Below are 15,605 nucleotides of genomic sequence, written 5' to 3'. Positions count from 1 at the left end.
GAAGTAAATAGATAAATATAAAAGTAATGATTAATTCAAATAAATAATATTATAAATGAGAAGAAGATTAAACTAAATAATAATTATCCATAAGATATTAAACTAAATAATATTTAGTAGAAGGGTTATCTATAATTAAATAGAAAAGAATAAACTAAAATAATAATTATCTATAAGAGATTCTTCTTTAATATTCTTTTTGTAATAATTTTCTTTTAACAAAAGCTACGTTAAAAGATAAACTAAGCCCTTGATAGTCCCACCCACCACCGTCAATTGCTCTACTAAACCGAATTATTTCAATTCACAAAAGTGACAAAACCCTACACGATTTTTTTCTTCAGATTTTTTGTTACTTATCCAGCAAAATTAAAGGTATAAGTACTCAATGCATACAGATTCTAACATGTTGCTATACGAAATCTTTTACACGAGTGAAAATTCAGACTTTGACATCTATATATACACAATATGCTTTAGGCATGTTCTATCTATACACAAATATAAATATCAAATGTTACATCTCATGATATACCAATATGCTTTAGGCATGTTCTATCTATACACAAATATAAATATCAAATGTTACATCTCATGATATACCAAAGCTAAATGCTTAATTATAATAAAGTTATATACTTTTTGAATATTGTAGATGGTTTATATAGTAAAAATCCAACGTTCTACTATACTCAAATACAATATTTCAAAAAGGTATTTTTCTAATAAACATCTTTAATTAACTAGATGTTAAATTTTACCCTAGAAACCTTCATAGTATCCCCCATATGTGATATGGGCTGTGGTCAAAGGGACACCTCTAACCGCTGACATTGCTTCATTTGCATGATGAACCACTTGCTTTATCCTCTACAAATCCAATCATAATGGAAATAAATAATGTTGCAAATTAATAAACCCTTTAACAAGACCAAAAACATAACTATGTTTCATAGAAAAAGTGATTATTTTTTTTAAGTAACAATAAGAAGAGTTTAATCCCTACTATTAAAAAGCATGAAAATTTTCCACTAGATATTAGCATCTTGGTAAGAACCTAGCTCGATTGTTGAGTCGATCGATCAATCTCTAGAATGAAGAAGTCGATTCCAACTAATGAGCCGTCACCAAGAGCTCAAAAATAAAAACGTGAAAATCTAGGATCAGATTGTCCTAAATCCTTATAGGGATCATCAACCAAACTATTTTTTAAATCCAATTATATATTACTTATTCTTTTTATACCATTTGAAATATACATGTGGCATCTATCATTTTTGCGTTTAAAATTGGTCATATAGAAGACCCTTTTTGCAACCATATGGGATTCAACATATTTTAAAAATATTATATAAATAAAAAACTTAATTTTGTAAAAATGGAAAATTTAAGCAATAAATTGTATCAAACCTTGTCATCCGAGTACAATTGGATCCTAATCTTTTGATTTTGTCTGTGCCTTTGACCATTACCAAAAAGGATGATACAAATTGTGACCGCAGCCATACCAAGAGAACAAAAGGCACCAATCCCATTCAAACCCCTTTTCCAAATATTCAATCCTTCATTGCCTTCTTCCTTCACCTTCTCAATCTTATCAATCACAACTTTTGATGGTGATGAACCATTGAACATATGTTCATCACCTTTGTCCTCAAATTGAAACAGGTCTGTTTCAATATAAGGCGAAGTTATCCTTCGAGAACCTGATCTCGGAGAATCCATTTTCATTTCGACAAATTCATTTTCTTTTTTGAAGAAAACTTGAAAGATCGGATCTTGATCCGGTTCAGGAGCACCTTCAAGCACCCCATCGACCAAAATTGGGAGTTTGGTAATCTCTTTGACCTCTTCATGGTGATCAATAACTTGATGATCATCCATATGAATTGGAAAAGCGATCAACTTCTTAGGCGATCTTAAATCATCTTCGGACGAGGAGTCGACAAATTCTTGGGAATTTTGTGAGGAATCAAAGTAATTCATTTTGAAAAGATTCTTGGGACTCCTCACAAACTTTCTTGAAAAAAATTTCTTCCCCCCATCATCATCATGGACTTCAAGCAGCCCATCATAAGGTATGTTCACCCATCCCTCATCTTCAATATCCATCTTTTTGCATCAAAGTTGAGATATTTTGGTTTGTGTGAAGAAAAGAGGCAAGAACTAATTTGGTTTTTAAACAAAACTAGTGAATTATTGAGGTGGATGGCTTTCATGGAGTGTAGTGAGGAGTTTCACTTGGAACAAGCAAGGTAATTGGGATCTTTTCTTTTCCTAATACTTGACAAATTAGGAGTTGGTCCAGTAGGCCCCACATGATGTTAACTACCTTTATTTCAATTTAATTTTTATGGTGCATGATTTCCAAAAGTAAGATATAATTTTTATCTTTAAATTTCTAAATATATTAATAGTAATCTAGCAGAAAAGAAAAAGAAAGGAGTGAAATTTGTAAAGCTCTAAAATTTAAATATATAAATCACCTCAAATGGTTTGTTTTTATTTATCTATATACCTCCATAATACGGTATGAATGCAGATTTGATTATTCTAGTTGGATAAATGATATATTCTCATTCTTAGTGCCCCCGTAGTCGCACGGGATATAACGCCAACCACTCACATAACGCCGTATAGCGCCGGGAACACCGTTTCGGCCGGCGCTATGTGACAGTTCAGAATGAGGTTCACGAAAATTATAACGGCATGGACATTATTTCTGCTCTCTCTCACACACACACAGACACACACACACATATATATATATAGGAGAAGGATCCGTTAGCAACCACCCTTTATTGCAAGAACCGCGAGAATCAACGTGAACACAACCAAAAATACCTAAAAAATCTAAAAAACATACAAAAAATGTATTTTTTTAATATTTTTATGGTAAAATCGCTACTTTTTTTATTAATTTTTTAAAAAATTATTTTTTTTTTGCTACTAAAAGTAGCGATTTTACTATAAAAAATAAATAAATTTTTTTGTGTATTTTTTAGATTTTTTTGGGGTTTAGTTTTTAGCATTTAGCTTGGGTGGGGTAGGTTTTTTTAGGTTTTTGGTGGTATAGTGGGTTTATTTTGTTTTGTTCACATTGGTTCTCGCGGTTCTCGCAATAAAGATGGTTCTCGCATGAACCATACCCTATATATGTATATATAGATATATAGGAGAGGATCCGTTAGGAACCACCATTTATTGCGAGAACCAATGTGAACACAACCAAAAATAGCTAAAAAACACAAAAAAATAATAATAATATTTTTTATCAAAAAATCGCTACTTTTAGTAGCAAAATTTTTTTTTTAATTTTTTGTTAATAAAAGTAGAGATTTTAATGTAAAAAATATTAAAAAAAATTGTTTTTGTGTGTGTTTTTTTTTTTAGGTTTTTTGGGGGTTTAGTTTTTAGCATTTTAGCTTTTGGGGGAGGGGGGGGTTAGTTTTTTTTTTTGGTTTTTTGGGAGGGTTTAGTTTTTAGCATTTAGCTTGAGGAGGGGGGTAGGTTTTTTAGCTATTTTTGGTTGTGTTCACATTGGTTCTCGCGGTTCTCGCAATAAAGGTGGTTCTCGCATGAACCTTACCCTATATATATATATATATATAGAAACGGGATCGGGAGAAAACGCTCAAAAGTGTGAGAACGCTTCATGGCCTAACACGTGTCACGCCGTTTAGAAAAGGGCGGAGGGGCTTTTTTGTCCTTTCATCTTCTGCTTTTACAGTTCCGCTTTTCCCAATGTTGTTTTAATTTTTGGTTTTTAAGATTTTTGGCGTTAACCAAATTCAATAATTAATGGTGTTTTAATGGTTTCATTGTATCAACATTTTGGCGTTTATGGCGTTTATTCACATCGTATGTCATTGGAACCTAGGGGGCAGGAAATCTATTTGAATGGCGTTTTCCAAGGGGTTTTAAACAAGATGGCCTATTGTTCTATTATTTTTTATAAACATTTTGGCGTTTGTGCTATCTTGGCGCTTTACTATTATTAAATTATATTTCAACCACAGGAAAAAAATACAAGGGAGGGAAATAAATTAAAAATCCTAATCGGATCTCTTTTCCCTATCTTCACTATCATCAGTCTCTCTAATCTTTAATAGTACAAGAACAGTCACCAAATATATGGCGCTTTATGTAAAACTTATCAAACCCATCGGTTTTTTTTTTTTTTTTTGACTGCTCGTCTGTTGAACAGGCTTTTTTGTGGTTGTTTGGGGACATAGATCTATGGCGTGTAAGTGGGTTTTTCGATTTTTCTTTATCTGGATTTTCATCTTTATAGTGAACTCACTCTTCAGTGTCATTGATCTTTTATCCACATCCAAACCTTCTTCAAGTACAAAAAATACAAAATGCCATATGACTGGCATCAGTATCTTTTTCTTGAAATTTTGTCCATCTCATGCAGCAAAATCTTTCTGAGTTACTCCCCTCTTATAACAATTCATTCAGATTATTTGTTGGCGTTTTACAGTGGGTAGTATTTAGTAGTATTGGCGTTTGTTTTTTTGGTTTGATCAAATGGAAGTTGCTGAGACGTATCATTTTATAGGATGTCTTTTTGGCGCTTAAATTAGGCGGTGCATTATTATAATAAAGTATTCGTCTTTTCAGTTACTGTTTTGTAATTATTGTTTTTGATAAGCTTTATATCTTAAGTCTGTAACATGTCCCATCTTTCAAGTTTGGCGTTTTAGTTTCTTAAGTATTACTGATTTTGTATTTATTGTTTCTAGTTACATTTTCAAGTTTGCTTTTTATTTTTTATTATTATTTTTTTGGGGGTTTTTTATAATAATTTTTCAAAGTAATTTTATTATAGTTTGGGAGTTTTTTTGTGGCGTTTAACTGGATGATATCGTTTAAACAAGCATTTTGGTTGTTTTGGCGTTTTTATTATATATGGCGTTTTTATTATATAACAATTAACTGAAAAGGAAAATAAAAAAAAAGAATACATAAACAATTGATCTTCCAAATCTTTTCTGTCACCAGTCTCTTTCTTATTTCTTGAATCATGTTAACTGGCTGGTTCGACTTTCGTATGATTCATTTTGTTTTTTTGTTTTTCAAGTAGTTTTTTGTGTTGCTGTTTGGAAGCACACAGTCTGACATCAACATCTTTTTCTTGAAGATTTGTCCATCTCATGCAGCAAAATGTTATTGAGTTTAGATCATTCAGCCAACAATCTTGAATTTTTACAATCAACGATGTTTGATTTTTTAACATTTTTTGGCGTTTTACTGATAAAAAGAACGCCACGAAATAAGATCAGCTTAAACCTCAAATTTTGATCATGCTAAAATCAATAATGTTTTTCTGTATGAGATGGACAACATTGTTAATCCTCGGAAAGATAACTGACAATGTTGTCCACCCAATACAGCTAAACTTTATTGACAACAAACCTCAATAATGTTTTTGTATGTTTTGGCGTTATAAATTGGATGGAAGTTTAGTATAAGTCAATAAGATTTTACTCAATGAAATTGACAATATCCTCACTTAAGGATTTTGTCTATTTCATTGAGCGAAATCTTACTGACAGCCAAACTGAATTTCAAAAAAAAACGTTTTGGGGTAGAAGATATTTGATGTTTGGGTTTTTTGGCGTTTCTAAGGCAAATATGTTATATCAAATATGGCGTTTGGGTTTTTGTGTGTGTTTTTAATTGAAGGTCTGAGATGTTGTATATATAGGATTTTTTTGGCTGTTTTTTTAGGCGGGATTTTACTATAATTAAGTTTGGCGTTTTATATTTAATGGCGTTTTACTTAGAATGGTATGTGATTTTTGTTCTTGGCGTTTTATTTCATGAGATGGCGTTTTATGTGGAGTAGTCAAAATACCCTTTTACCCTAAATGAAGCGCGTCCACGTAATAAAATTGATGTTATTTATGAAAACGCCACCGCGCCAATCTAGTCCATAGATTGTTTTGATTGGACGATCGTGAAGCGTTCTCACCGTTCTCACACTTTCTACCGTTTTCTCTAAATATATTGAAGCGGTATAACCTCACTACACATCTTTATATATAATAAAAGAACAAAGGTTGGGACACTTGTCCCCTCCACATTCAATTAAGACACGTGTCAACCCCACCTTTAATTTACTAACGTGTTTATCATCTAGACTATCCACGCTATCTATCCTGAACTGGGTTTTCTTTTGTTGAGAGAGAAAGAGAGAACAAGAAAGGAAGAGTGAGAAAGAACCTCATCCCCAAATACCCATTTCATCGCCTCTCTTTTAGATCTGAGACCCTACAGCGCTCTCTCTCAAATTCATGTCCGCCATCGCAAAAATAACCACCGCTGAAACCAGTTGGAACCATCTTCCATCGATCTTACAGCTAGGGTTCAACCATCTTCCACCGCTGAAACCAGTTGCAACCATCTTCCATCGATCTTGCTGCTAGGGTTCAACCATCTTCCACCGCTGAAACTAGTAATGATGTTCGTACCCCAAGCATGTGATGCTTCAGATGTGAAGGTTTGATTTAGTTTATTTAAGTTATTACCTTTTTTTCTATATTTTATTACGACATCAAGCAATTTGCTTTGAAGTTCAATTTTAGGGTTTGATTTCTTTGCGTATTGTATCCATACTGGCATCAAGATTTTTGCTTTATGTTTTCTTTGAAGTTAGATATAAATTTGTAGATTCATTTTTTTTCATATATTTATTTACTATTTTTTTAATTATGCAAATTGGAACTACTTAAGTCCTTGAGCAACTTTGTGGAAAGTACTGATCGATTTTGAATTTGAGTAAATTCGTTGTGTTTGTGTTATTTAGGGGGAAATGTTTTTTTTTTTTTTTTTTTTTGTTGTCAGGTCTTTAAATATAATCATCATTAGCTTTTATATAAAAGGAAAAGCTACATAACTGAAAGATGTATTTAAATGGTTAAATGAGGTAGATTGAAACAAAGGAAACACACCTTCTGGTTCCAAATAGACAGAATGAAAGAAAGAGTAAAGCATAATGTAGTAGAAAAAGGGAATTTTAAGAAGAATTGAAATACTTCTACATGATTTAAATGTGTTCTCATAATAAGCCTGGTAAAATTGAACAGGACAGGTCGGGTATTGGGTCCTAACAAATTTTAGCCAAAACAGGAATCGGTAGTTGGTGGTGTACAAACAATGCTTAGAATAGCAGAGGACAAGTTTCACGATGGATATGGTAAGTTCTCCATGGACATTATTATGTAATAAGAGGTTTCATGGGTCACTTTATTAACAGTTTTTTTTTCCAAGTTATGCAAGGAAAACTGTACATATACGACCTTTGGATGACGTTATAAGCTCCATCAATGGATGGTATATGGAGCGTGGCCTTTTTGCCTTGGTTAGTGTTTGATCCCATTGCTATTTGCTCTTTCTGTAATTGCAGTTTTGTTTGACTCTACACCATTAATCATGTAGATGTATTTTGAGATCATTAGGTTTCAGGGGTTGAGTTTCATTGTGGGGGAATTTTGAGGTTAGGCTAACAATATATCCATATGCTTTCTCAACAAAACGTATGAGTAAATCTTTATTTCTGCTATTTATTTAGACATTTTGTTTGTTTTCTTAATTACTTATCACAGTGTGACATTTTGTTTGTAAATTTTTTACTAAGTTTTTAGCATGTTTATTAACCAACTATATATTAGAGGAAGCAATTTTATCTGCCAGCGTCTTCTCTAGAGGTGGCAAGATTTTGCAATTTGGGTAATGAGTCAGAACATGTTGTTCGGCTGGTTCGACTCATAAATTTGTATGTTTTTTAGATAAATAACTTATGTGTACTTATGATCCCAAATACGATATTTCATACAAAAATGATGTATGTATTATAAGTAGACCTCAGACTATTTTCAACCCTTTTTAACCCATTCATTCTATCTAAAAAATAGATGTGACTTGTAACCCTTAATTCTAGCATTTAATCTTTTTTCTACAAGTGTTTATTAAAAAAAATTACTTTCATTCGCTTTACGTGATTTCAGTTTATGCTTAGGTATTTCTAGGGCTAGCTGTTTAAGGTTCATATAACCTTATGAATCTTGAATGACTCAATTTGGTTAAAGTCTATTGGGAACAAGTTAGGAATGGCGCCTTCGACTGAAAAACGGGCCGCTGAAGCCAAGTTTAACGAGGATGGAAATACAGGTTGGAAGAGTCAGACTAAGTAAGGTTAGGTCTTTTAGGTGTTGTGTTGTCAATTGTTGATGTGATGCATTCATGAACCTACAAATTTATATCTAACTTATTACATAGGTTCATATATTTATTTTGCAGATGATGAAACAGTTGCAGTTGTTGAAGGGGCACTGGAGTCATTCAAGCTGCACTCGGGTTTTTCAGGTAATATTAACTTTAACAAAAAGTGTCGTTTTGATCCGAATATTATATAGTTTTAGTGGTTGCTCTTTTTACAGATTGGGTTTTCTGATCGATTTTCTGTCACATGCTGCGATTGTGGGGTTCATGGGAGGAGTGGTCGTTACCATTGCGGTTCAGCAACTTAAAGGGTTGTTAGGCAGCAAAGATTTCATAGGAACATTTTAAAAAATGGAGATGTCGATTATATTTGTTGAACAACTTACTAAACTAAAACTTGTGTTCATAAAATAGAAAATGGAACTGATAAGTGTCAAAACATTATTATTTTAAATTACTTGGTTTCATGTTATTTTGATTTTTTTAAAAATCATACATCATATTTATTAATATGTTTTAAATTTACCTTTTAAACCCGTGTGTCACACGGGATATAAGCTAGTCTATGTAATATAACCCCCTCTCTTACGCAATTATCACGTGTCAAATAACCTCCACATGATGAAGGTTGAAAGGGGGTGACCATGGCCTTATAATTGGATCGAAGCAGAAAAAGATTGGACATGATTTATGAATAATCTTTATAATTGGATCGAAGCAGAAAAAGATTGGACATGAATAATCTAATTATGTATAATTTAAACAATATATAAGTTACATGTGTTTATCCACTTATTACAGTTCTTTCACTAAAGGACATCTTTCAATTCAACATAATTCTAGAACTACTTGTATTAAAATAAAATTAAATAATCCAGCCTTGTGCTAGAATATATGTGTTTGTTAATAAAGTAATCGATTTAATATTGAAAGGAACATCATACCTTGCTTATTATAAATATTTTTTTAACAAACTAGTCGATTTAATTTTTTTTTATTTTGTACAGGAATTATTATTTATTCAATATAATTCATTTTTTTCCAAAATTCACAAGAGTATGGGTCAATTCTGTTCTAAAGCTTAAGTTTCCAAACTTCACATGCTGTGCCATGTGTGTGGTCCATTCTACAATTAGGTAAGCTACAAAGTGACTTGTTCTTGATTTATCTCAAAACCAATGACAATCACTTATATTATGATTCAACTCATATATTTTTTATAACATGTAAGAATCATGGTGAATTAATTTATATATATTATGATTCAGCCCGTATTTTTTATTGCATATAAGAATCATGGTGAATTAATTATGTTGATGTTAGTCACATGTAAGAGAGTGAGACTATTCAAAATACGAGATTGAGCAAACAAAATGACCATATACATAAATCACCAGGTCACTAGTAGGAAACCCGTGATTGGTATATTATTGACAGTTTAAACTGGGGCCACAGCTTGCCCCCCGCAAGATTCGACCCTGAGACCTCCTGGACAGGAACCCCACATAAGTGGGTAAACCTTCCCACCTCCCCCAAGCCAATTGGTCTGCGGATCATTGGCAGAAAGACTACTCTTTTATCTAGTTAAATTCGTCCGATTAAAAATACGTAGAGAAAAATGAGCAAGGGAAAAGAGGAGTAAGGTTGCTTTCTCTTTCAACTTCTCCTAAAATCCATGCCAGAAACACTGCTTAACCATAATTCATTTTATCTTCTCTCCTCTCTCTCTTATTTCCCAAGAAAACACAGTAACCTGACGTGGACCGTCGAGAGTCAGGACATCCACCCCAATCAGCATCGGAATAAGCTATGAGTGTGATAGGCGAAGATGCAGATAAATGAAGGCCAAGGTCGATAGTGCCCTGAAGATAACGCAGAATACGCTTGAGAAAGGCAAAGTGTGGTTCCCGTGGGGCATGCATAAACAAACAAACCTGCTGAACGGCATACGTAATATCCGGTCTGGTGAAAGTGAGATATTGGAGGGCTCCTGCGAGACTACGGTACAGGGTGCTATCGGAGATTAATTCACCATCTGATGCGCTGAGTTTGGTGGTAGTGTCGCATGGAGTAGCACAAGGTTTACAATCGGTCATGTTAGCACGATGCAAAATATCTCGGGCATACTGGGATTGAGATAAGAACAATCCCTTTGAGTCTCGTGTGACGGTGATTCCCAAAAAATGATGAAGATGACCGAGATCTGTCATGGCAAATTCACGAGACAACATAGTGATGATGGACCGTAGGAGATCCGAGTCAGATGCTGTGAGGATTATATCATCAACATACAGAAGAAAGTAAGCCATGCGAGTACCCTGGCGAAATATAAAGAGTGATGAATCACAGACACTGCTACGAAAACCATGAGAGAGTAGGTATGTGGAGAAGCGCGTGTACCAAGCCCGCGGGGTCTGTTTGAGGCCATAAAGTGACTTTTTCAACCGACAAACATGGTTAGGGAAATCTTTATTAGTAAAGCCAGGAGGCTGATGCATAAAGACAGTTTCTTCCAAATTTCCATGAAGGAATGCATTCTTAACATCCAACTGGTGTATAGGCCAATGTCGGGATACTGCCAGGCTTAAAACTGTACGAATGGACGCTGGTTTTACCACTGGACTGAAAGTGTCATGACAGTCGATGCCTACTGTTTGAGATTTGCCATTTACCACTAAACGCGCCTTATACCTCTCAAGAGAACCATCAGCCTTAAATTTATGACGAAATAACCACATGCACCGTATAATGGGTAATCCAACCGGTCTGGGAACCAACTCCCATGTCTGATTTTCCTGTAAAGCACTATATTCGTTATGCATAGCCTGGTGCCAATTAGGGTCGGTAAAAGCCTTTTGGTAAGATTTAGGAAGAGGAGAAATAGAGGTGGTAGTAAGGCCGAATTTGGGATTAGGCTTCGTGACCCCGGCTTTGGACCGAGTCCGCATGGGATGTTGGTTTTGGGTTAGAGGAGCGGGTGTAGGGGCAGTGGGTGAGTGAGAGTGGGTCGGGGAGGTAGCGAGAGGGGACAGTGGTGGTGATTGGGAAGCGGTGGGCTGGACAGAAGGTGGGCCGGTGGGATTATGGGCTGGTGAGGGAGTGGGCTGCATGGGAGGTGGGCTGTTGGGATTATGGGCTGGTGAGGGAGTGGGTTGCATAGGAGGTGGGCTGTTGGGAGTGTATTGGCTTGGAGCTGCAAATGGGAACAAGGGAGGAGAAGGAACATCTTCGAGGAAGATGTAGGTATCGGCCGCGGATGGGTATTGATAGGGAAAGTTGGATTCGTCAAAAATTACATGACGAGAAATGTGAACGCGTCCCGATGTAGGATCAAAGCATCGGCACCCGCGAAAATTTGCCGGATATCCAAGAAAGATGCAACGGGTCGATCTTGGGAGAAGCTTATTTGGTTGGGTAGCAGATGCATTGGGATAACAAGCACACCCGAAAACCCGAAGGTGATCATACGTGGGGTGGCGTTGATACAAAGCAAAGGTGGGTGTGTGATGATTAAGCTTGGTTGTGGGTAAAATATTATGTAGGTAGGCAGCAGTGTGTAGGGCTTCAACCCAGAACACGGGTGGGAGGTGAGCATGGACCAGAAGAGCACGTATGATGTTGTTAAGTCGGCGTATCATTCGTTCCGCCTTACCATTTTGGGAAGATGTTTGGGGACATGAAAAACGAAAGACCATACCGTGTTGTGAGGCAAAATTTTTGAAATTGTGGTTGTCAAACTCACCTCCTAAATCACACTGAAATGTTTTTATTAGACAATTAAATTGGGTGTGAATAAGTTTGTGAAATTTAACAAAAGTGACGAAGGCCTCATATTTGAATTTTAAGGGGTAAACCCACACGTGTTGGGTAAAATTGTCTATTAAAACCATATAGTATTTGTAGCCGGTTTTGCGTAAGACAGGAGATGTCCATAAGTCACAATGTATTAAATCAAAAGATGCAAAGGTGACAGAATTGGAATCATGAAACGGCAAACGATTACTATTAGCAAGTTGACAAGACGAGCAAACAACGGAATGACTAGTCTTATTACATTGAATAAAATGATTACTTGACATAAAATTTAAGATAGTTGCTCCAGGGTGACCAAGACGGTTGTGCCATGGAGGCGGCTGAGCAGTGGAGACAAAAGCATAGGAGGGCGGTGTAAATGGGTAGAGGTCGCCCGAGCTATTGTGGCGGGAGAGAAAAGCACCTGTCTTGAGATCCTTCAAAGAAAAACCAAAGGGATCAAATTCAACACTAACTTGATTATCACGAGTAAATTTACGGACAGAAAGAAGGTCTTTGATGACAGTGGGTGAGTGTAGGACATTGTTTAAATGGTATGTTTTATTGTTGACGGTGTAAAGGCTTTTACCGGTCCCTGTAATCGGAAATTTTTGGCCATTGCCAACAAGTATAGTACTAGAGGAAAGAGACATAGGAGAAGTAATTTTACCTGAGTCAGAGGTGATATGAGAGGAGGCTCCGGTATCCATATTCCAAGAGGGCTCCGGATAATTAACCTGCATCAGTGAGAGGGCTATCCTCAAGTCAGTTGGGCTGAGAGCATTGATCGCGTTAGGATCAGGAAACTGGGCCTGTTGGTTCGGGTTTTGGGGCTGGTAAAATTGCGGTTGGGCCGGCTCCTGAGAAGCGGTCTGATAGGCCATATGGGCTTGATTAAACTGCGGCTGGAAAGGAATAGGAGGCTGATTCGGAGCCCAAGCCTGTTGTAGGTCCCTTGTCGGAGGATGACGAACCTAAACCTTGTTATACAAACCCACTAGCGAGTGCGGAATCCAAGCTAGCAAGCAAACCGGGATGAGACAAGCATAAACACAAACACATAAGGATTCACCGATTAACACCACTGTATTAATACGAATGAAGGTTCCGGTTACAAGCACAATGTTTACAAATCTAACTTGCAAACTCTCTAGTGTGTGTGTGTGTGTTTTGATAGAATGCTCTGAAACTCTCTCTATGTGTGCATCTATCTAACAAGCCTCTCAAGTCTCTTTAACACATACACTACATGGGTATATATATACCCAGCCCATGATGTCTGGTCCGAAGGATTCGATAGATGGTCCGAAGGATCATCTATCGATGACAAAGTGTTCGAAGGATTTCCAAATACTTCGAAGGATTTCATATCCTTCGAAGTTCAACAGTAGCCCTCGTAACATATCTTTCGATGTCATCGAAGGATAGATATTATCCTTCGATGAACTATCCTACGACACAGAACATATTCAACCAATATTCTAACTGTTGGCCAAGTCAAACCAGGAGGACGGTTGACTTGGTCAACTTACAGGACTGACAAGGACATCGTTTGCATATAGACCGAATACAGACAAAGTACAGACACAAGTGCATCAACAAACTCCCCCTTGGCTGTAGCTTTGTCTTTATCTTCTATAGTTGTAGACTCGTCTCGAACTTCGATGGTCTTTGGTCTTCGAGTTCTCAAAACTCTGATGTCCTTTCAAGTCTTCAATGTCGGAGGATCTTCAAAGTCTTCACGTATTGAAAGCAGAGAGTGTATCAACAAACTACCCGTATCATGTAGGAAGTGTGTTAACAAACTCCCCCTTAACATAAGCTCCCCCTTGAGTTATGCTCGTGAAATACTTTATCTTTATGAAGTGAGATCCTTGTGGTGTTGATGATGGCCAGCGGCAACTCGATCATCTTCATCTTTTGAGTGCCTTCTCGTCGTGTCTTCATTCCAAAGCTTTGTCATCGACCATGTTCTCCTAGCCTTTAGAATCTGCACATGCAAGAAATCTAAACGCGTAATGAGAACAACTGCTTGGAATATAGTTAATCATAAACAAGTGACACACGGATGACCATGTCACAGTCAAACACCGTCCGACAGTTTGAAAGTTTTTCAAATTTATCAATTTCAGATTTCAACTTTCAAAACATGCAAATTTCGACCGTTTATGAAGATTTAGTCATTTCGGTTTTCGTTCAGGTTTCAGGCAACGAAGACTCGAGTTCCAACATCGTACGATCGAAAATAAAATAGAAATAAAATCTTTTTGGCTTTTATAAAGTTTAAATTAAAACACACCTAAAATCTTTTTGGGATTTTTGACTTTTCTAAATGTAAATACTGAAAGCAGTAAATAAATATATACATACATTCTTTTTGCGAGTTTCGAGGGTAAGAGAATCATATCAGTGTACGGTCATGCCAAAACACTCTTGTTGTTCAGTTAGTTAACATTAAGATAAGCATCCTATAACAATTATCGGTATTGTTGTCCACTTAAGCTCAACTTATCAGATGTAATCATGTTTAGGAGATACGTTAAAGTATGATTTATACTTACCGACCGGTGTTCATCCACATCACGACACATTCCCGTATCAAGGTATGCACGAGGGTTCATCTTACCGGTGAGTATACCGATTATCATCTGTTTGACCGTATATGATGTGAGATTCTCACTTATTTTGATTTGAAAACAAGTCCTTTGTGATATAATCACTTATTGATGAGGAACTTGATTTTCATATGCATGAGGGCACAGGAGCAAGTCCGTGAACAGGTCAGTACTTTCGTACAGCAGAGAGACGAACTTGACTCCCGGATAAATGTGATATTTTATCACTTATTTGATTTGGACATGTGATTGTTGATCACTTATTGAGGTCGAATGCAGTATGTATTTATGTACACGTATGTATAGTATCATGGAAGATCTTAGACTTAGTCTATTTATAGAAGCAACCATGATACCCAGATGATAAGAAGCATAAAGACCGAATATCTCAGAACCTCGGCAATCTCTCAAACGAAATTTCGGTACTAAGACCATATGCCAATGAATGGTTCCCACCTGGTCTTCAGTCGATTTAAGATTTATATCACCCTGCACACTTTAAAATGATTGTGAGCCTACCGATACATCTTATATAGAGCTGCTTATCGTTTTTCATTTAAGGTTTAAAGAGGTTTGAATAGACCCCTGATGTACTATCATTTTCTCTTTTGCTCGCCAGGAAACTCATTTTTGATTTTCTATTGTTTTTGTGTTTTTGAAATTTTTCGATGTTTTTAAATTTCAGATATTTGGATTTACTCCCCTTAAAATCAATAAACTAAGATAAATTGAAACACACAAAGTATTTACAAAAATGATTTTCCGATGTTGGTTTTGACTCGTGTTTTACCTCAATGCCGTTTACCAAAATTAATTTTAATCAGAAATGATTTATCGAATTTTGGAAAAGTGAGTTGGCACGTCGGTAAGCGGTGCGGACCATGACAACATTGACAAGTTTCATAGAGAAACAATCACGTGTGAGGCGATATTCTAGATCAATGTGTCAGGTCAAAGAGTGCTGTATGA

General features: G+C 35.9%; 1 protein-coding gene and 1 long non-coding RNA gene across 11 annotated transcripts; one reads left to right on the top strand and one right to left on the bottom strand.

Annotated features, from left to right (window-relative positions):
• Nucleotides 1-395: 395 nt before the first annotated feature.
• LOC110908751 lies at nt 396-2,253 on the bottom strand. The gene is made up of 2 exons (XM_022153725.2): nt 1,411-2,253; nt 396-870 (listed from the first exon to the last, which is right to left on the bottom strand). The coding sequence occupies exons 1-2, from the start codon at nt 2,110-2,112 to the stop codon at nt 763-765; spliced, it is 810 nt and encodes a 269-aa protein (XP_022009417.1). The 5' UTR covers nt 2,113-2,253; the 3' UTR covers nt 396-762.
• A 3,905-nt stretch (nt 2,254-6,158) lies between these two features.
• Nucleotides 6,159-8,719, top strand: LOC110908750. Of its 10 annotated transcripts, none has more exons than XR_002574866.2 (7): nt 6,163-6,508; nt 7,095-7,204; nt 7,279-7,369; nt 7,447-7,504; nt 8,016-8,202; nt 8,308-8,373; nt 8,448-8,719. It is a non-coding gene; the product is annotated as an uncharacterized LOC110908750 (long non-coding RNA). The 10 variants fall into 10 exon arrangements; XR_002574864.2 differs by having other exon boundaries at nt 6,164-6,508; nt 7,467-7,504; XR_004878243.1 differs by having other exon boundaries at nt 6,160-6,508; nt 7,447-8,202.
• The last annotated feature ends 6,886 nt before the right edge of the window (nt 8,720-15,605 follow it).

The sequence above is a fragment of the Helianthus annuus genome, chromosome 14, assembly GCF_002127325.2.
Source record: "Helianthus annuus cultivar XRQ/B chromosome 14, HanXRQr2.0-SUNRISE, whole genome shotgun sequence".
NCBI classification, from domain to species: Eukaryota; Viridiplantae; Streptophyta; class Magnoliopsida; order Asterales; family Asteraceae; genus Helianthus; species Helianthus annuus.
The sequence above is the reverse complement of the archived record's forward strand: the minus strand, read 5'-3'. Positions and strand labels throughout refer to the sequence as shown.